This window comes from Nuphar pumila, chromosome 7 (genome assembly GCF_984573655.1).
Source record: "Nuphar pumila chromosome 7, dmNupPumi1.hap1.1, whole genome shotgun sequence".
Taxonomy (NCBI): domain Eukaryota; kingdom Viridiplantae; phylum Streptophyta; class Magnoliopsida; order Nymphaeales; family Nymphaeaceae; genus Nuphar; species Nuphar pumila.
The window spans coordinates 98,723,267-98,746,364 of NC_143255.1; the positions used below are offsets into that span (position 1 = coordinate 98,723,267).

Below are 23,098 nucleotides of genomic sequence, written 5' to 3' on the forward strand. Positions count from 1 at the left end.
TTTCTTTCTTTTATTTTGGATAGCCCAGCTGGGGTTAGGCAGACTCCTACAAGTTCATTTAAAACAGAACATTTTTATTTAGTATTTTAAATCGTACATACGTTTGTGGAAGATGCAAACGGTCTGGATATCGGTTGGCCTGATTGGATAATAAACTAGGTCAAGCGAAATAATAACTGAATTTGCATGAGAAATAATTTGTTGTTTTGTGTGTGTGTGTGTGTGTGTGTGAGAGAGAGAGAGAGAGAGAGAGAGAGAGAGAGAGAGAGAGAGAGAGAGAGAGAGAGAGAGGAATCTTCTTAAATAATGCGCATGTAAGGATATACATACTGAAGGTTATGACTCATGTTTCATTAGTGGTTTTTGTTGTCAACCATATTTAGAGCAATCAATGATCTATCCACACTACTGCATTAGCATATATCAATAATTCATCATCGCAAAACTATTACTAAATTACAGTTTTATACGATTTTTGAAAGATTTAATCGAATATGAGATGAATTTCAGATCTGACCCAGATCCGGTGTCTAATCTCATCTAGAGCCCAAGCTGTCGATCTCTGATCTCATACAGTTGTAATCCTTCTTAAATCTCAGGAAAAGAAAAGAGGAAATGAGATGAGATAATGGCTCTCCTAGTTGTAAAGATTAATCTTTATTTAAGGAACCTCTTCCTCTGTAATTGGTGAGAGAAGAAGAGAAAATTTTGAGAGCCCGTGGATGTAGGCTTCACCAGCCGAACCAGGTAACTAACTTTGCATTGTGTGTTCATCCTTCTTTTGTTCACACTTTCTTACTTTCTCATGTTTGGAAACAAAATTTGGGATTTATTTGGGACAGGTTTGTTTTTAGTGTTTGATACTTTGATTACATTTTCTGAAAACATCAAGTACAAACTTCTCTGTGAGCTAACTCTGAATATTAATTACAAATGCAGCTGTGAAGGTTCCTAGCCTCAGAGTTTTAGGCTGCCGACACGATGACAGTCTTCATGCCGGGTGCTATTTTTTCGGGTTATAAATCCAAAAAATGCAACTGTGAGCCGACCAAACTGATCCATATCCACTATTTTCTGCTTGATACGACAGAGTAAGTGTGGTCACATTGCACAAATTTAGTGTGCTGCTGCACCTAAACGCCCACAATCTTCCCAGATACAAACTTGTGAACCGTGACAGATGAAAGACACTCAAATGCAGCGGCACATTAAATTTGTGCAATGTGATTGCACCCTCAAAGAAAGGGCCAGTCGGCCCAGTCCCACCGAGTGCAGATCAGGTCATATTGCACACAACCAATTTATTGCTGATATTCAATATCCACCGCACATCTGGGTGCACGTGGTCCACCCATGTGCGGTGGGAACTGAATATAACCGACAATAGTGTTATATACAATATGACATAATCTGCTCTCAGCAAGCAAAGCGTGGTTGTTTGCCGGAGCAGATTATATGTTCTCCCCCCCCCCCCCCCCCCCGAAGATGCACTGTAGCAAATGTTCTGTGTTCGGGGGTCCGAACGAGTGCCACGTATATAAGCACGTGGGGTTCGTATCCCCGTGTGTGTCGGCATCACTTAGCGTGGGAGTCCGGTGTGGTTGCAAAGACTTAAGTACTCTTTCTTGCCATTCTTGCAATGAAACGACGGTTCGAGAAAAGGACAAAAACGTTCATCTAGAAAAGTGAAACGACGGTTCGAGATCCTCCATTTAGAAAAGTGAAAGGTTGGTTCCAGAAAAGGATAAAAATGTCCTTCATGCAGAAAAGGGAGGATGATGTTAACTCTTTAAAGTCCAAACATTTCATTTTTACCCTAAGCAGTAAACGTTTGCACCATCTGCTGTAACAGGAGCTCCCTCTGACGACGCACCATTTACCATCGTCTGTTGCTGCCGAAGCACCCTTTGTCGTCGTCTGCTGCCGCTGGAGCATCCTTTGTCGTCGTCTACTGCCGTTGTGGGGGCATCGTTTTCACCATCGGCTGCATCTACCTTTTGGGTGTTTCTCCCCCACTATTGGATTACCAAAATTCATGGCGTTTCAGTGAGTTTCGTTTAAAGTTTCGTTATGTAAACAAATCGATTTGTAAATCTGAATGCTAAATCTTACAAGTGGTTATACTATTCATGATAAATAACACCTATTTTCATACTAAAATAAATTGATTTGTACTTATCCACCTTCTGGGCGTCGAAAAACAGTTAGCACGATTTGTTCTTATGAAGGCCAAACATTACAACGATATGTACTTATGAAGGTTAAATTTCTATAATGATTTATACGTTGGAATACAACAATGATTTATACATTTAATGCAGTAGCCATTTGTACGTTCGATGCAACAATAATTTATATGTTTGAAGCAGTAGTGATGTGTATTTATGATTTATGAAGTTACCACGATTTGTACTTAAGTTTGCTAAATGGTACAACAATGTTTACTTATAAAGCCCAAACATTACAACGATATGTACTTATAAATGTTGCGATTTCTACAATGATTTGTAAGTTTGAAGCAACAACGATTTATACATTTAAAGCAATGGTGATGTGTATTTATGAAGTTACCTCAATTTATACTTAAGTTTGCTAAATCTTACAATGATATTTACTTATGAAGCCAAATATTGTGATGATTTGTAATGTTGGTGATTGTTTAACAAATGAGATAATTTGTAATATTATATACTTGAAGAGGCGGTTGTAACATATAATGATGCAGTTAAATTTATGTATTGTGTAGGTTAGTAATGACTAAAGCTCGTAAGACAATAAAGCCCCCGCCGTTCGATGAGATGACTATTAGAGAAATTATTCGTCAGTCCCATATATATGAGCGTTATGAAAGGTACCAAAATATAATGAAAATTGAGAATGATAAAGACAAGGACAAAGCATTGGAATTGTATAATGCAGAGCATTATCCATCAAATATTGAGGCTGAAGAGCAAAGGAAGAAGGATGGGGAAGAACTAAAGATGATGAAGAAGAAAAAGGATGACGAAGAGAAAGAAAAGCAAAGGAAGAAGGAGAAGGAGAATGAAAAATAAAGGAAGAAGGAGGAGGAGGAGAATGAAAAGTAAAGAAAGAAAAGACAAATAAAGAAGGAGGAGGAGGAGAGGGAAAGCCAAAGGAAGGAGGAAGAGAATAAAAAGGCAAATGAAGGAGGAGGAGGAAGAGGAGAGTGAAAGACAAAGAAAGAATAAAGAGGAGAAAGAGAAGGAAAGACAATTGAAGAAGAAGAAGGAGAAGGATGAAGAGAAGGAAAGGCAAATGATGAAGATGGAAGAGAAAAGGCAAAGGAAAAAAGCATCAGAATGAGGAAGAGAAGGAAAGGCAAAAGAAGGAGAAGGAGGAGAATGAGGAAGAGAAGGAAAGGCAAAGGAAGGAGAAGGAGGACGAGAAAAAAAATGAAAGGCAAAAGAAGGAGAAGGAGGACGAGAAAGAGAATGAAAGGCAAAGGAAGAAGAAGTCAGACGAGGAAGAAAATGAAAGGAAAAGGAAAAAGAAGGAGGACGAGGAAGAAAAGGAAAGGCAAAGGAAGGAGAAGGAAGATGGGGAAGATAAAGAAAAAGAAAGAAAGAAGCAGGAGGAGGAAGAGAAAGAAAGTGAAAGGAAAAAGTAGGAGGAAGAGAAAGAAAGAGAAAAAAAGGAAGAAGTAAAAAAGCAGAGGAGGGAGCCGAAGGAGCGAAGGAAGGAAGAAGTAGAAAAGTAGAGGAGTGAAGCGACAAAGCGAAGGAGCAACAAGAAAGGCAGAGGAGGAGAGAAAGAGAAGGAGAGAATGAATGAGGAACAAGAAAGGCAGAGGATGGAGGAGGAGGAGAGAATAATGGAGCAACAAGAAAGGCAGAGGATGGAGAGAGAGGATGAAGATGAGAAATGTGTGACCAAGGTACATAAATTGCTTCTTTCTGTCATGCTTTATTGTTATATGTATTATTATGTATAGCGATTACTGTGATAGCGATTACTATGTATAACGATTACTGTGATAGCAATTACTATGTATAGCGATTACTGTGATAATGATTACTATAATAGCGATTACTATATATAGTAATTACCATGAATAATTTATTGTGATAAGTATTATTATGTACAACGATTACTGTGATAATGATTACTATGTATAGCGATTACTGTGATAGTCATTACTGTGAATGATTTACTATGATAGGTATTATTATATAAATTGATTACTATAATAGTGATTACTATGTATAGCGATTACTGTGATAGTGATTACTGTGAACGATTTACTGTGATAGATATTATTATGTATAACGATTACTATGTATAGCGATTATTATGATAGCGAGTGTGCAACGATTATTATATATAGTGATTACTGTATACAACGATGTGTAAAAGTATAAATGAGACTAATTTTGATTTGATATGAATAATATGCTATTTTGTGTTACAGGGAGGTTAGAAGAGAAGTAGAGCACCAGGTGAAAAGCTCAGAGAGCGGTGTCAGTGGCTTGTAGTTCTGTCATGGTATGTACAACTGAGTGAATATCAGAATGATCGATTACGAAATATGCATTTCGGCAACCTTCTGGATCAGCATTATTTTGAAACGTGCTGGAACACCATGACCCACTTGGTAAATAAGTGGAATCATAAGATGAACACATTCCAGTTTAATTCTTTTGAGATCACCAAGACCCTAGAAGATGTGATGCAGATTACGGGTCTTAAGTGCCATGGAAGTGTTGTCCTATTATGGGATTCAAACTATAATGCAAGGAACAAGTGCACAACCCTTATAGGAATGTTGATGGAGGACGGAGGTTAAAATATTTCTGGTGGAAGCAATTTCACATAGATGAAAGTTTCTTCTTTCCGTAATAAATGGGAAGGTCGGTCCACTACATGTGCATCTGAAAGAGCTGACCAAGAGTTGCGCGACTTCCTTCTTTATTTTTTTGGACTTTACTTTTAGATTTGTCTAGTTCGAGGTTAAGTTACCTGTAGTTGCAGTTCTTGGAAGACTTAGATGAAGTCGACAACTATGCATGAGGTGCTGCTATGCTCGCACACTTGTACAATCAACTTTACCATGCGAGTAAGGGTACAAAAACCGTCGCAGGGTTTTGGCCATTTGTCCATGTAATTGCTTATTACATATTTGGTAGTTATAGACTAAGATCGTTGAAAGTTATAGTCTTACTAATATATTGATTTTGTAGTCTTGGGCATGGGAGCATATTGTCATTTTGTGTCTTCAGTATAGCTTTGTGATTTGTGGTTTTTCAAAGATCGATCAGTGGGCTAGAATAAATGTCAAGGAGGATAATGCTAAGTTTATTTTAGATGGTCTGCAATTACAACAACAACAACAATAATTACGCCTTCATCCCAAAACAATTGGGGTCAGCTATATGAACCAAAAAAGAAAATCATTCTGGGTTTTCCACATGAATCCTTCTCCTCCAATCATTTATATCCAATGCCATATCCTCGATGAGGTTCAAAGCATTCATATCCTTTCCTATCATCTCTATCCAAGTCTTCTTAGGCCTACCCCGACCACTTTTAACTAATATATTTTCTCATTTCTTCATCCTTCTAATTGGAGCATCATTAGGCCTTCGCCGAATATGTCCAAACCACCGTAAACGATTCTCTCTCATCTTATTTTCAAAGGATGCAACGCCTACCTTCTTACGTATCTCCTCGTTTTGAATCTTATCTTTTATTGTATTTCCACACATCCATCTAAGCATATGCATCTCCGCTACACTCATTTTTTGAATATGATGTGTCTTGGCAGCCCAACATTCCGTACCATATAGTAAAGCAGGCCTAATAGTCATTCTATAAAACTTTCCCTTCAACCGCAATGACATTCTACGATCGCACAACACTCCAGTTGCACTTTTCCATTTCATCCACCCAACCTTTATCCTATGATTTACATCTCCATCAATTTCTCCATACTTTTGAATGATAGATCCCAAATATTTGAAACAATCATCCACCGGTATTTCTTGCTCACCAAGTTTCACTATACTCCCATCACTACTTCGTTGCTTACTAAACAGACCTTCCATGTATTTTGTCTTACTCTTACTCAACTTAAAACCTCTTGCTTCCAATGTCTGTCTCCATAATTCTAACTTATCATTAACCCCAGCTCTAGACTCATCAATCAAAGCAATATCATCAGCAAACAACATACACCACGGCACATTTTCTTGAATTGATCTCGTAAGCTCATCCATCACTAAAGCAAATAGGAAAGGGCTAAAAGCAGATCCTTGATGTAACCCAACCGTTATAGGAAAATTGGTTGTCACCCCTCCACAAGTGCGGACATTGGTTACTACTCCTTCATACATATCTTTAATTATACTAATGTACTTGAGAGAAACACCTTTCTTCATCATTGTCCACCAGAGAACGTCCCTAGGTACTCTATCGTATGCCTTCTCCAAATCAATAAAAAACATATGCAAATCTTTGTTCCTCTCTCTATTTCTCTCAATAAGTTGTCTAAGAAGATGTATAGCTTCCATAGTTGATCTTCCAGGCATAAAACCAAATTGATTCTCTGATATCATGACAACCTTCCTCAACCTAGACTCAATCACTCTCTCCCAAAGTTTCATAGTATGACTCATGAGTTTTATACCACGATAGTTTGTGCAATCTTGTATATCACCCTTATTCTTATATAGAGGCACCAAAGTACTCTTCCTCCACTCATTAGGCATCTTATTTGTCCGCCAAATCTTGTTAAAAAGATTTGTCAACCATTATAAACCTTTCTCTCCCAAGCATTTCCAAGCCTCGATAGGTATACCATCTGGGCCAACTGCCCTTCTTGATTTCATTTTCTTCAAAGCCTCTGCAATTTCTTTCTTTTGAATCTTGCGCATGAAGTCATGATTCATCTCATGAAAAGGAATGGAGAAGTCTCCAAGATCCTGAGCATGACTTTCATTAAATAGCTTATCAAAATAATCTTTCTATCTCTCCTTAATCTCCTCATCTTTGACTAAAACCCTTTGCGTTTCATCTTTGATACATCTAACCATACCCAGATGCCTCGATTTCCTATCTCTCATCTTTGCAAGCCTATAAATATCCTTCTCACCCTCTTTGGTATCCAACTTGTCTCCTTATATACCTTATCCCTCGCGTTTCGAACTACTTTTTTAGCTTCATTCTTTGCTATCATATACTTCTCCAAATTCTCATTATCATGACTCTTACTTAGATTTCTATAACACTCTCTTTTAACCTTAATAGCTAATTTGACATCCTCGTTCCACCACGATGTATCCTTACTTAGTGGTGCACTGCTTTTAGACTCACCCAATACCTCCTTAGCCACCTTTCTCATGCCACCCGCTATCTTATTCCACATTGATTCTGAATCCTTATCGAGACACCAATCAACTTCCTTAACTACCTGCTCTACAAACATTCCTTGTTTAGCTCCTTTCAGTGCCCACCACTTAATTCTAGGATCTATCCTATGTCTATCCCTTTTGCGGCATTTTCTAATTCTAAGATCTAAAATTAAGACTCTATGTTGTGCAACTATACTTTCTCTCGGTATAACTTTACAATCGATGCAACAACCCCTATCTCTCTTTCTAAGTAGGAAAAAGTCCATCTAACTCGTATTAACCCCACTTTTAAATGTTACTAGGTGAGACTCCCTCTTCCTAAACCAAGTGTTTGCTAAGATCATATCATAGGACAAACCAAAATCTAAAATCCTTTCTCCACTTTTGTTTCTTTCTCCTATACCATATCCTCCATGAATACTCTCAAATCCATCCCTACTAATGCCTACATGTCCATTAAGGTCACCGTCGATGAAAAGCTTTTCTCCATAAGATATCCCTTGTACTACCATCTAAATCTTTTCAAAATTGACGCTTAATGGAATCATCTAAACCTACTTGAGGTGCATAAACACTAATATTATTAATAATATTTGTATCTAATATTAATTTAATAAGTAAAATCCTATCACCCTTCCTACGGACCTCAACTACATCATCCATAAACTCACGACTAATAACAATCCCTACTCCATTCCTATTCTTATTTATTCCTGTATACCAAATCTTATATCCTCAAGGTTCTATCACTTTTGCTTTCTCACCTACCCATTTGGTCTCTTGTAGACATAAAATATTCATCTTTCTCCTACACATAACATCTACTAACTCTATTAACTTACCAGTTAAAGACCCTATGTTCCAAGTGGCTAACCTAATTTTATGGTCTTGAACTATCTTCTTTACCCCACCCGTCCAACAAAGTGAGGGAACCCTTGCCTATTCGACACCACACCTGGGCGTCGGTGTGATGCGTCGCTTCTGGGTGACGACCTAGCAACCCTTGCCCATTTATCACTGCCTCCGGGCCTATAGAGTACAACGCGTTGCTCAGTAGGGAACACTCCAACGAAATTCTCATATTGATTCATATTCATAGGGTGTGACTAAGTTTTTATGCTGGCTGTCACTGGCCTACCGCAACCCTCCTCCTTTATCCGGGCTTGGGACCGGCATTGTATAACTAAACAGTTATACACAGGCGGTAATCATCGCAATTAAATGAGGTAAATGGTTTAAAATCATTTACAATCGTTTCAACATTTATCATTCATTAGTATAAATAGTCGAAATGTTTGGCATTCTTAAGTAATCATCGCTGCAGGATTTTGTCTTCGTTAGTACAAATCATTATTGCATTAGCATTCAGTAGTATAAATCATTCTAATATTTAACATTCTTAAGTAATGAGCATTTTAGGATTTTGTATTCCTTAGTATAAATCGTTATCACTTTAGCATTTAACTTTTATTAGTGTAAATCATTGTAATCTTTAGCATTCTTAAGTAATGATCATTGCAAGATTTTATCTTCATTAGTACAAAGCGTTATCGTTTTAGCATTTAGCATTCATTATTGTAAATCATTGTAATATGTAGCATTCATTAGTGTAAATCATTTTAATACAAATCACTCATTAGAAAAAACATCTATTGTTTTCCTCTGACTACAACAATGATTCCCTCAGTTACAATATACGATGAGGAGCGAACATAGCTCACAAAAAATAAGGTAGTCTCCGTCATAAGGTTGGAGATGTTGGAGAGGGAGAATAAGGAGTTACGAAAGTAGGTGAGGAATTTGGAGAGACAAATGCGGTCATAATATGGTACACTGGTAGAGATGATTATGAGTGGTTTTAATAAGATCGAGGGAATCAAGAGGCCACTGAGGAAAGAAAGTCTACCAAAGAAAAGAAAGAGATGATTTGTATGTCATAGTCCATATGAGTTGTCAAGTGCAACTGAATAAATATTATGTGATTTTTTTATCCCGATAATTATTTTTTGTAATTCTATAATTCTTTTTTGTAACGTGACATTCTATAAATGTATATTTTTTTTAATAAGCGTAACACACAAGTGCCACTGAATAAATCGTTGTAATATTCGGCCTTCATAAAAAAAATCAACGAAGCATTTAGGGTTGTATACTGCAGAAATTATGATTTACTTTTATGAGCTGTCTTTCTATCGCGATTTACACAATGATTAATAAAAGGCTGAAATGATTTATACATATGAAGGCTACGTGCTATCACGATTTGCTTGATATCGATTGGGTTGCAACCAATTATATTTTTTTGTTGTAACATAACATTCAATAAATATATAGTTCTTTCTATAAGAGATTGCGACTTTTTTTTATAAAAGTATTTTATCATAAACTATAGAGTCGGGGACATAAAGCGGAAATGATTTGTCTTATCGCGATTTGCGTTTATGAGCTTTGTCTATGTGAATGATATGTTCTATCACGATAGTTTTAGACTTACTAAATTAAAAATCGATTTCACTATTTCGTTCACAATAGGATTTACAACTTGAAACCGATTTAAGTAATAGTTGTAAATTGATTTCACTGTTTCGTTCACAATATTTGAGTAACAGTTGCAAACCGATATGAGTAAATTGCGATATTACATATCGTTATCGTTCACAAAGACAAACAAAGACATATCGTTGTCGCAGATGATGATGTTCATTTATTTTAAATAAGTCAAACAATTGGTCATGATGTATTGTAACTAAATACTATTATTTTTTGGAAATGAATATGGTTGTAAATTACCTCGATTTGTATTTAAGCAGCTTTGTCTATATGAACAATATATCGTATCGTGATTTACATAATGACTGATTCACAAAAGATGGAAAGGAAAAACAATAAACAAATTGACATGATGTTTAGACGTAGTACACTACAAATCATTATAATGTTCGGCCTTTATAAATAAAAAATGTAAACGTGATTAGCATTGTGTACAATAGAAATTATGATCTACTTTTACGATCTTCCTATCGCAATTTACATAATGATTGATAAAAGATTGAAACGATTTGTACATATGAAGGCTATGTGCTATCACGATTTGCGTTTATGGGCTAGGTCTATGTCAACGATATTTCCTATCATGATTTACACAATAACTGCTTCAATGGTTTAAATGGATGTCCCATTTAGAATTAGTAAAGTACAAATCGAGGTAACTTCAACAATACAAATCGTGTTAACTTCTTAAATACAATTGATTTTGTTCACAAAGACATATTGTTGTCGCGGTAACTTCTTAACTACAAATCTACATGATTTACAACCACATTCATTTATAAAAAATATTAGCTTGTGTAAATCACGATAGGACACTACATGGTATAACGATTTATATACCAAATATATCACCATAGAGGCGATTTACTAATGGTATAAAAATTAAACTACATCGATTTAACAACGATCATGCACATGTAGTAAATGCAACAACTTTTTACATCTAAAACAATTTATTTACAAAACTAAGGATACATATTACAATGATTTATATATATGAAGGATACATTATTAAACATAATTCATATGTGATTCTTGTGTTCCATAACTTACTTTCGAATTGAACTGAGCCTGTCATGAAACAGAACAATATAAGACACTATATTAAGTTTCACAAGAAATGCAAACATCCTCTCAACATTGATTACATACCAAAAGACTTGTAAAACTGATGGTATTGTTCCACTCAAACTGGTCGAGAGGATTGAAGGTTTCAATGTTGTAGTGTACGTCTGTAAGGTATTGTTGTATGTTGAAAATTACATAAGTTAGATATTGATAAGATGCACATAATGCAATTTATATAGGAAGCAATATAATGTATTATATACATGTTCATGCGAATGGCTTGGTTGCTTTTGCTTAGGGGTTAGTTGTTTCTTAGACATTTTCTTGCTAACCAATTCTAGTACACCTTTTGTCCTCCTCCGACTGCGATTAGAGGCAAGTTTTTTTTTATACCCTTGGTTAGGTGAATTTTTATATCATAATCTACAACGTTGACTCCTGACTTGTTAAAGATGATATTTACGCTTCGGCACAACTTCTCATGAGTGTCAAGGGAAGCATGATTTTCATCTTCGTTATTCGCTCTCATTTTCTTGGACTGGTCTTCATGAGCTGCAACAGACTGATGGTGAATTAACTGCATATTTTCAAGTAACTCCCTTGATACTTTTCTCATGCATACATAGACTCCTTCACTTTTCGATGCCAAATCTGCAACATGCATAAGTGATCTACATAATTATTGGTAACGAAATGCTATATGACACTTCTCATCAACACCAGATTGACTGACATTATCTGTATTCAGCAGTTCAATCTTTGCTTGTCTCATCCATCTTTGCATTAAATATGACTCAGGTATTTCTTGTATCTTCTCTTGATTAAGTGCCTTTAATGCACGGCGACATAAAATACCTTTGAATTCATATATTTTGCACGTACATTCAATTGTTCTGTTGTCAACATTGTATGTAACATATGCTTCTTGTTTTTGGGATGCCCTTCGCCCTCCCATACAATATGGTATTTGTGCATATTCTAGATTTGCACATATTTTTCTATGTTGCAATTCATGACCTGTATAACCTTCTTTTTAATCCATTCAAATACAGTTAGTGTATACAGATTTGCAGGTCGTATCGATATTTTCATGCCCAAAGTTACAGGGCGTATATCGAAGCATCTCACATCTTGTTCAGGCTCATTCTGTCTAAGACTGTCTACAAATAATTTATATTATTCTATGAAGCAAAACATTGTTAAACATGAATACAAGGTTTTTTTTCGGTGTAGCATGCATAGATTCAGCTCTTTGTGTGCTTATCATACCTGCACAAAAGTATTGTCTTTCATATGCCAATGCTCACTTCTCTTTGTTTGCATATAAATTTTATAATCATATATAGTCTTCAAGGTTGTACATCTGAATCATTTTCTTCCAATCAGACATAAAGGTGACATCATTTACGCTCTCAAGTATACACCTTATAAACTTTTTGTCAAACCATGTCTTTTGATTAAATATGTGTCCTATGTTCTTTACTGTATTTTAAAAGATATGCCACAAACATAGGCGATGATGTGCATCTAGCCATACATGAGACACTTTAGCCGCAATTGTGTGATCATCATCTGTAAGTACAACTTTAGGTTGCTTCCCATTTATTGTCTGTGTAAATACTCTGAACAACTACTCAAAGCTTTTCTTGGTCTGGTCATACAAAAAAGTGTCACCTAATATACAACTCTATGAGTGATGGTTTACTCTGACAAACTGCACAAATGACCATTGTTCAGTATTAATTTTCACTGTCGTATAAAAAACAAGCACATCATTGAAGCATTCATAATCTACTCTTGACTTTGCATCTGCCCAAAATATATTCACATCATATCCATCTTCATTCAGTTGCATTGCACTAAAGAAACTAGGGTCATTGTTTGATTTCTTCTATAAGTAATCAATCAAAGAACATATTTTTTCATTCTTCATGTTATCTTTCCCCTTCCTTCTCAAGTGATTTCTTAGATTCATAGGTGTGAATGACATATTCTCACAACCACCATCTATGTGCGCGAATAAATTGTATGTCTTCCTTGGTGCAATGCCGACGCTATAAGATATTTCAACATGCGCTTCAGTTACTTTATGATATGACCTTAACATAAGAGTCATAAATGAAGCTGTTAATTCATAGTTATGATCACTGATTAGAGTAAAAACTACATATTTTTCATTCAGAAGTCTTTTTAACACCATTCTCACTGAGCATCCACATCTTTAATCTAGCTTGCTCCTTGTTGGATTTTTACTTGACTTCTTCCAACCTTCCTTAGAACAAACATATGTCTTTCTCACCACGACACCCTGTGGATTTTTTGACCAAGAATATCTTTTAACACTGAAGCCAAGTTTTAAGGCATAATTATTGTAAAATTTATATGCAGCTTCCTCATTATTAAACTGCATTCCTTCTACGAGAACAGAGTCAAGTGTACTATCATATAGATTCTCAGTGCCTGCATATTTATCAAGTGTACTGTCATGATCGTCTATCTCAATATCAAATTGCATTTCTTCTACTAGAATATTCAAGTCAAGAGTGAATCCAATGTCTGCACCCTTCTTATCATGTGCATCATTAGTGCACATGTTCACTTCTTTAGGTGGGTCATTAGTACAAATATTCACTTCTTCATAACTTTTCAATGATTGTGATACATCATCTTCACTGTAACCAGATGATAAGTTCACCACTATCATAAGCAAGATATCAATTTGCGTTAGCCAGCACATACATTTACTATGATTTATTCAAGATACATATAACAACAGATACCGATAAGGTTAAGCAAGTCAAAGAAACGATTGAATGAATCACAGTATAAAAACAACAATGATTTGTTATCTGCTTATACTATGCATCGAGTTGTTATTTACCATGCCAATAAAAGAAACGATTTAACGCATATGTGTGTTGATGATAGTGATTCACATGACAACGATTTAATTATATCTACAACGTTGTGAAGCGATTTCAATAGAAATCGCTAAATGAGCAGCAATTTGAATATGCAAATCGCCACCGTAAGCGCACAACAATGTATTTTTGCACGCACACGTTTTCAAATCATACTACAAATATTTTACAAATCGATACTAAAAAATATATAATATCTTACAAATTGATATACATATCGCATAATATATTACAAATCGATACGACAATTCAACATAATAGCTTACAAATTGACATGATAATATCTTACAAATCGATATCCATATCGCATAATATATTACAAATCGATATGGAAATTCAACATAATAGCTTACAAATCGATATTAACAAATAAAACAATATCTCACAAATCGGTAATATGTTACTGCAACCACGATTTTCGTTACATTGCATATACTAAGTGAATGGATGATACCAGATGGGGTAGAGGCCCTTCCTCGTATCTGTAAACAACCATTCTTGTCAACATGTCTCAGCGTCTTATAAATATGTTTAATTTTCCAACCATCAAAAAGATAACATCCACCTGCAATAACAAAACAATGTCTTAATGGTACTCATGATGACATATGTTCTTTAACAATAGCATGATGACATGGAAAGGTACTCACGACGCCTTAATGGCACTTGTTGGAATGTTTGTGTGTCATTGCTTTTTTCTATATTGCCTAACGAAAACGAAGAAGAAAAGAAGACTGTAAAAAAAGATGATCGACAAATGCTCTTATGACGCCCACCAATGATCGAACCAGTTGATCGATTTATAGTTATCTCCATGAGGTATGAACGAACCCGAGAATGTTTTGTAACACAAGGCAGGAACAAGAAGACGACAATGTGTTGTAACACAAGCTAAAAGCCAAGGCGGGAACCTGGACTCGAGATGACGACAAAGGGTGCTTCGACGACAGCAGACAATAGTAAAGGGTGTGTCGTCAAAGAGAGCTCATGTTACAACAGATGGTGCATGGTCAAAGAGTGATTCGCTGGCAATATAGGAGTTTACTGCTTATGGCAAAAACAAAATGTTTGGACTTTTTGAAGAGTTAAGATCATCCTCCCCTTTTTAGATGGAAGATATTTTTGTCATTTTTTTTTAACTATCGTTTCATGATGAAAATGGCAAGAAAAAATACTTAAGTCTTTGCAATCGCACCGAACTCTGATGCTAAGGGATGCCGACACACGGTGATACGAGCCCCACGTGCTTATATAGGTGGCTCTCATTCGGACCCCCAAACTAGGGGTGGCAAAATCTGACCCGACCCGCCAACCCGCTTCTTAGCCGAGTTAGGGTTTGGCTTAAACGGGTTCGTGTCGTAAACGGGTCGACCCACCTAACCCGTTTATGAAACAGGTCATGTTCGTGTTAGGGGTATGCCAACCCGCCAACCCGTTTGACCCGTTTAATAAACGGGTTAGGCGGGCAGGTCAACCCGTTTACATGAACCCGTCAACTCGCCGACTCGTTTATATATATATTAACTTATCTAACCCTAACTCAGACCGGCCAACCCGTTTAATAAACTGGGCGCCGTGTCGTGTAATCGTGTCGTGTCGACCCGACCCGTTTATTAAACGGGTTAACCGTGTCGTGTCGGGTTACCCGTTTAATAAATGGGTCGTGTTTGCCACATCCAACCCGTTTAATAAACGGGTCGTGTTCGTGTTGAGGTATTCTTACCCGCCGACCCGACCCGACCCGATTGCCACCCCAACCCCCAAACACGCACTGTAGCAAACCCCTCTTCTTCGGGAGATAACACACAACACCCTCCCGTTGTTTGCTGTTGCTGCTCCTGCTGGAGAGATGGTTTTCCTTTGTTGGCACCGGCCGTTGCCTCACCACCAGTCCGCCTGCGTTAATCAGTAAAAACTCTCTCTCTCTCTCTCTCTCTCTCTCTCTCTCTCTCTCTCTCTCTCTCTCTCTCTCTCTCTTTCCAATTCTTCATTTTGTCATCAGAGCGGGAGATTTCAACTACGACCCCAAACGCCGTGGCGCAACTTCTTCCGATTCCGATCCCAATCCATCGTCGTCGTCGTCGTTGCTCGATGGCTCCGATCGAGAGGGTTTCTTCGTCAACCGTGGCCGCGTCATGCTCGGCTCCGGACAACAGACCTACCAACAAGGAAAGCAAGCTCTCCAAGCATGGAAGTAAGCACGCCCACCCATATGGCCAGGGGCCTTTTTTTTTTTTCCTTTTGCGCCATTTTCGTAGAAGCATTGAAAATGGGAATGGGTGGTGGTGGTGGAATAGGCACTTCGGCTTGGACTGGGCGTTCGTGGATCCCAACACTCCCGTCAGTGTTGGTGAGAGGTTCTGCGTCTGTGTGAAGGAGTTTGTCCCTTGGGCTCTGCTGCCTCTTCAGATAGTTTATGTGAGCGACCGGAATTCCGTCAAAGATGGCGCCATTGGAAGGAATATGAAGGCTTCCTTCTCGTTCGGGAGCGGAACCCTTCGAGGCCATTTGTTGGTAATTGTTGTTGTTCTTCTTCTCCTTTGATTAGTTAATTCCTTTATATTTACTCTCTATCTCCTGAGGATCAAAGATACTGCAGAATTGACGATGTATAGAGTGCATTTTGCGGCTTATTAAAGAATTACATCATGTTGGGTCATGAAATTTATTTTGAGGAAAGGAGTTGCATTCTTCTTCTTTTCTCTCCAATCAATTAATCAAATGATTCGTACGATACAGATCAGACTATGAGGATAATACGAGGCTTCCTTCTATTTTCATAAACCATAAAACATGCATTTACAATGAGCGGAATGGTAGCCTTCCAGAAGATAGAAACTAGGGATTGGCATGTCTCCCTTTAAGAATGAAGCTGGTTCGATCACAGTGCATTTGTAACTTAAAGTTCAAGCCAAGTGAATCCGCAGACTGGTATAAAGCAATCATGGCTGTTAATGGGTTCAAACTTGTTGAATAAAATAATAACATTTTCACCTCATTAACAAACTCGATTATGCAAATCTTTATGAAGACCTCCATGTGAGATTCACATGACAGCACAACCAGCTTCATCTTGGAGGAAGACAAAGATTTGCAAATTTGTAAACCCATTCAGCTCTTTAAATAATTACCAAGGACATGATTCAAGAACTTTAATGAACTACCATCAAATTGATGTATTAAAATGGTGCATTTTATCAAACCTCGCTGTGAAAATAGGGTGAGAAATTTATGTACCTTAATTATGTGTGGGCGATACTGTTGTAATAAGGAGTCATAATAGAAGAAGATAAAAGTTGACAGAAATACGTAGGATAAGTAGTTGATATTTTGATGACGAAGTTCCCTGCCGAAGTGGGTAATCTCCAGGTAGGGTCTCTGACACCCAAGCCCTTACAGAGCCCATCGGTTAAAGGCACCCACACACCTGGTGGGAGTATATCGAGGATACTAACTCTTCATTTCCTTGCTGTTGAGTTGGTTGATTTTGGTGTCCCAAAGTAATTGTATAGTGGATTCTCTTAAGGAGGCCTAGTGTGCTAGGATACAAAATCATGGATATACTTTTAGATGTAGAAAGAAATGATAGACTAAGAAGCAGGATGTGACTTGTCCTTAGAAACTGGTACTTGTAAGGGCTTGTTTGTATTTGAACACTAAGCCTCTGCTCAAGGAGGCACATTGAAATTAAACTTGTGGTGTCAAGAACTGAAGAAACAAAATAATGCCCAAATATTTGCAAGAACTTCCATGGTGCCTGTGTGACTTGTCCTTGTTTCGTGGCTCTTCTTATCTTCCTGGACCTTAAAGGTACATCCACACAACGACCACATCAGACTGTCATTCTGTTGTCTTGGTTGATCCATGTTTGCTTAATTTGTTTTGATGCTTCTCAGGGATTTGTCTACAAGCTTGCACCTATATCATTGTCTGTCCTCTGGTCTTTTAATTTTACAATTGACAAAGATACCAGCCATCGATAATATTATTCCTTGGTGAAATTCAGTGAAGGGTTTTCAATGACAGATGGTCCATCATCCAATTTCTACATAGCTAAGGTTTTCTGTAGCTGAGACTTCTCTTTAGGCCCTTGAATCCTGTGAGTGAAATCTCAAAGATTGAGACAATTTGCATATTGAAATTTATTTCAAGTAATTATTGATCCTGATAAAAAGATGAAGTATTATGATACAGAATTACAGATACATGGAATTTGCTCTCTCTCTCTCTCTCTCTCTCTCTCTCTGCATGCACGTGCATTATCCAACATGATTGTATCTGTTAGACCCTCTGCTAATTCTTCAATTTGGCTCTAAATGTGGTTGGTGCGCCTTGGTGCATTTATATGTGAGCTTCTTCTATGTTTCTGTGATAAATCTTGTATTAAAATAGTACTATTTAGTGTTATTTGATTTCTGGAGTTGATCTCTTTAGCCTTTGTTTTTCTCCATTTTTTTTCTCTGATGTGGGAAACAAATACATCCCATTATGACTTAATTCATGCTTTAATGCGTTTGTTATCGAGCAGGCTGGGGAAGAGCGGTTTTCAGTTGAGCTAGATGAGGACAACAAAGTGTGGTATGAAATACTTTCGATATCGAAGCCTGCACATTTTTTATCTTTTGTTGGATATGCCTATGTCCGTTTTCGACAAAAGTACTTTGCCCAACAGTCAATGCAGGCACTTCTACGGCATGTCAAATCCCAAGAACCTGCCTAATGTAATTGTAATATTGAGCTTACTTTTGTTCTTGTGATGGAATGCATCTGACTATGCATTTTGAATATATCTGAGAATGTATTTTATGTTTATTTTCATCTCTATCTTCTCAGGCTTGAATACCACTTTCATTGCATATGTTATCACTTTGAGCCAAGAAATGTTGGATTGTAAAATTTCAAAATGGTAATATGAATACAACTAAAACTTGTCCACACACTCTTTCCCAAGGGAAAATAAATGACAATGGAACCTACATTTTTCAATTTTCAGCAGATTCATCCCCACCAGAATTTTCAGCTCATGTCTCAGAGATCAAACAATATGATACACTTCAATTTAGGGGTAGAGATGTCCCAACGATGATGCCACAACTAGGGGCGGGCATCGGGCCGGCCCAGGCCGGACCTGTTTAGAGCTTGGCCCCCAGGGCTTTAAGTGTGGCCCGGCTCATTTACTAACGGGCCAGGTTTTGGCCTGTTTCTTAACGGGCTCAGGTTTGAAGAGCAGCTCATGGCCCGGCCCATTGGCGCAACTGCCTGACCCAACCCAAATTCATTTGTAAATAATAATAATTAATAAGTTTCCAACTTCTCATGTACCCAACTAATTATTTTTCTAGTTTTAAGAAAATTAATGAAACTAATTAGCTAAATAATAATAGTTACCAAGTTACTATGCAATAGTTAATTTTTTTAATTTTTATATTAAAAAAATTAATAAATGACTCAGGACCATTGGGTTGGCCCGAGCCCGGCCCACATATATAACAGGCCAGGTTTCGGCATGGTACCCAAGGGACCCAGTTTCAGCCTAGTACCCAAGGGACTCAGTTTCAGCATGGTACCTAACGGGCTCGGGCCTAAAATCTTGGCCCAAACCCAACCTATGGTGGGCTGGGTTGGCTTGGCCCATCGGGCTGCTCGGCCTGTTGCCCACCCCTACCACCACCTGAACTGGGGTTTCCCCTCGATAAAAAAAAAGTTATGCCCAGTTGTAGTTTTAAAGTGTCTGATTTCTCCATGTAAAAAAAAACTGAGTTTAAGCATATAAAGCCATTTTTGTGTTTAACTATTTCATTTACCACTATCTTTCTTGCAATCTTGCTCTGCTTCCATTAGTGATTAAGTCTGTTGCTCCGTTCAGATATTGGCATTACTGAATCTGACATAATTGAATCTTGCCTAATCAGATTAAAAAACTGAATCCAGATCTAATTAGCTAATCAGACATGTTATCATTATGTAATTGAGTCAGATCACCCATCGAATTCAGATTCCGTTCAGGCTCACATTTGGATGAAAATCTACATACCCAATCTGACCTAAACTCGATCTGTTGATATTCTTAGAACAGCCCTCTCCTTTCATCCTAATGCATTGTCAGGCTCGTAGGATTTACATGAAAGAAAAATCATGCTCAATAAGTTTCAAAGCTTAAGTCCTGAATTTGAAGTCAGAAAATTTGGCCGGGAAGATCATTTTGGGCTGCAGGCCGGAAGTTGTAAGTAATCTTTCTCTTTGATAAAACTCTCCAAAACTTGTGATTTTCACACGAGAACCACAACGTTTTATATCTTTTATACATTTTGTTAGCACATTATTTTCGATAGGCTGGCATCAAGCATATTATTCCTTTGAATTATTTATCAAGTATCCTTCAGGGATTCAAACAAGAGAAAACTCTGTATAATTCCAGTACAATCAGATTGCTCTTCTTGGATTTAAACTGCATACTAGAACTTGCAACTTCCGAAAACAATAACATTTATGATAATGTTCTCCAAGTAGCAAAGCTCATTAACTTTATTATTACTAAAACTTTCATGTTCTCAATCATCCAGAAAATACAATGATGCTGATGATTATCGTGATGACAAGGAAAATAACTCCCTCACTGATGTGAACATGAAAAACAAGTCCTCACATCCTCACGAGGACCAAGCGTCAAGTTATCAACGCTTTTCTATTCACAATCTCCAGTTTTTTGACAAGTACAAAAAATATCCCCTAGTTTGTAAAGCTGTCAGTATGAGACCACGCTATACTTAATAACACACTATTCTAGGAATAACGGAACATGTTAAAGCCCAAGGGGTTTGGTGTAGTGGAGGGGGCCTTACGGGTGGTCAGGGTTTCATTCACATGAGCATTAGCCTTTTGCATTAATGAGGGCAAAGGATAAGCCGTTGCTCGGCCGAAGCTTGACAAATCTCTGGGGATAAGGGGTGCGCCATCATCGGGATAGCGACCATAAATATGGCAGGCTTAGCCAGCGCAACTAGGTCTCTTATCCCAAGGGTGGTTTCCCTGTCCATGAACAAAAAATAACAGAACATGTTCAACATCACATCTTACAACATATGCTTCGTACAAGATCCATGCATTGAATAAACGAATCACAAGATTTATATGCACTTTAGATAATTTTCTGTAATCAAACGCAAAAGCTATATTAATAAGCATCTGCAGTGATCATGGCTCTCAATGCTCACATGTTACACTAATCCGCTAGACTTTTTATTACCACAGATACCTCAAAGCATGCAGACAAGCCACCCAAAAAAAAACATCAAACGAAGAGAATCAACTAGCTTTCCTGAGGAATACTCCTCTCCATGGTTCTCAACCAAGTAATAGATATATTTTACAGAGAGTCGGTAGAACTCTAATCTCATTATCAAGCAAAGTGGAGCATTCAACTCTGCCTGTAACATCATCAATCACCTGAAATCTGCAAATAGCAAAAGTAGCGAGTATTATCTGTCAGCATTAAGGCAGGAGAAACATCCTGAAGAAGCATTATGATTGCATGGAGTTCAGCATCAATTTCGTAGTAGTGTTTGTGCCAAATAAGTGGTGGGCTTATAGTACATTCAAACTGAAATTACAACACAAATGACCAAGAAACGTTATCCAACCAAAACCCTAAATTTTTAATTACCATTCCAAGTGCAAGTTGTCAACGAGAAGAAAAAATTGGTCAAGGGAAATAGTAGACATGCCATGCATATCCATGATCGAAGCAACCTTAGAACAGGTCTGAGACTTGGATCAGTATCCAAAATTCCAAATCATGTTTTCTCTAATATCTCCGAGTGAAACAAATTCCACATTTTCTTGTTCAAAATGTTGGAAATGAAAAGAAATACATATAGCTAGTCTTTTTCTTGTTGCTAAAGGCCTATTTCAACATGGGATGATTAAAACAAGTAGTCTACAGCGCTGCAGTTTTAGCTTATCTTAGATCACAATGGTCAAATGCAAATCCCAATTTGATACCTTCAACCAATTAAGTGGAAAAATCAAGTATACACTCCTCTTTTTAGCAAATGCATTCAGATTCCAATATAGAAGGTTAGCAGCATGCTGTGCAGCTTATATCAGTAAATACTTTTCAGGGGTTCCTTTAGAAAAAAATGTTAAGACCTGCTAATATCTCTAACACTTTCCATGTACGAGATTATGGAATAGCTTAATCACATAGATTCTGCTCTATCAGCAAATAGCCTAGTAAAGCACACATATACCCAGCTCACTTTCTTCTGCAACAGAAGGCCTCCTCTAGTCATTCCTGTTGTAAATGACAACTAAAGGTACACTGCTTGAGCATCTCCAGATTCCACCACTATATTCTACTTTCCTGAAGTAGACAGCTTGTAGAAATTATTGATCCCTCTCATTCCATTACAAAAACATATTAATTAGCTCCTAAATTTAGTTAACCAGAAAGTATGTGCTTGTCATTCGGTGAAAGAACCAACATTTAGGCCACGCACTTTTGACAGCAAGCCCAAACTCTGGCCTTTAGCAATCTTAGATTCAGTGAAAGTTGAGCACTGTGATTATTAAAGAGTTGGGTTGATTGATACCCTCCTTTCTGCAGGTCAGATTAACTCAACCCTTGGTCTGGCAACTATGAATGAGTTATTTAACTCTAATATCCAATAAAAACATGCAAGAAAATAATTAGAGTTATGTCCAATAAGTCCCCAATGCCAAGTAAGAACATGTTGATAAGACTTAGACAAATCTCTCATCCACTCTGGACTTCAAAGAAGTGTGACAAAACTCAAAGTGTCCATTAGCCAAGCCAAGCAACAGCATGGTCAGACTAGAGCTTCCACAAATTCAGTGAAAAATAATCTCGTTGCAGACCCTTTATGCAGGCCTAAGTGTTAGAAATACACATGAGGGTATTATGGGTATTTCTCTGTGTTGTAAATCAGTTCATACCAAAAGGGTATTATTGCATTTTGTCATGTATTTTTCTCACTTAATATATATTCAAGAGAGGTGTCCCAGCTAGGGCACAACCTCAGCTCATCTCCTATTCTTTTCTTTCTTCTCTATTTTCTTTGTGCAGCAGGACACACAAACCAAGGGACACAGCAATCTTCACATGGTATCAGAGCGGGTTGAGGCACAGCCATTAGGTCATGATTTTCTTCTTCTTCCTTTTTTTTAATTCCA

The 23,098-nt window shown here is 37.3% G+C and overlaps 2 protein-coding genes across 2 annotated transcripts in view; one reads left to right on the forward strand and one right to left on the reverse strand.

Moving 5' to 3' along the window:
* Positions 1-15,704: 15,704 nt before the first annotated feature.
* Positions 15,705-18,718, forward strand: LOC149832593 (UPF0548 protein At2g17695-like). The gene is made up of 4 exons (XM_090012520.1): positions 15,705-15,814; positions 15,909-16,100; positions 16,204-16,420; positions 18,435-18,718. Exons 1-4 carry the CDS (start codon positions 15,756-15,758, stop codon positions 18,624-18,626), a joined length of 660 nt encoding a protein of 219 aa, XP_089868646.1. The 5' UTR covers positions 15,705-15,755; the 3' UTR covers positions 18,627-18,718.
* Positions 18,719-21,052: 2,334 nt separating this feature from the next.
* The window catches only part of LOC149832594 (uncharacterized), a 31,123-nt gene continuing 29,077 nt past the window's right edge, over positions 21,053-23,098 (reverse strand). The window contains exon 3 of the mRNA XM_090014599.1: positions 21,053-21,359. Within this exon, the coding sequence (XP_089870725.1) occupies positions 21,345-21,359 (15 nt within the window). The 3' untranslated portion in view covers positions 21,053-21,344. The remainder of the gene's footprint in view (positions 21,360-23,098) is intronic.

What these genes read in the sequence shown, in the direction of transcription:
- LOC149832593 (XM_090012520.1), top strand. Translation starts at nt 15,756, where the DNA reads ATGGTTTTCCTTTGTTGGCACCGGCCGTTGCCTCACCACCAGTCCGCC. An exon ending in CAGTCCGCCTGCGTTAATCA is followed by an intron (nt 15,815 to 15,908) that starts GTAAAAACTCTC and finishes TTTTGTCATCAG; the next exon opens with AGCGGGAGATTTCAACTACG. An exon ending in CCCTTCGAGGCCATTTGTTG is followed by an intron (nt 16,421 to 18,434) that starts GTAATTGTTGTT and finishes GTTATCGAGCAG; the next exon opens with GCTGGGGAAGAGCGGTTTTC.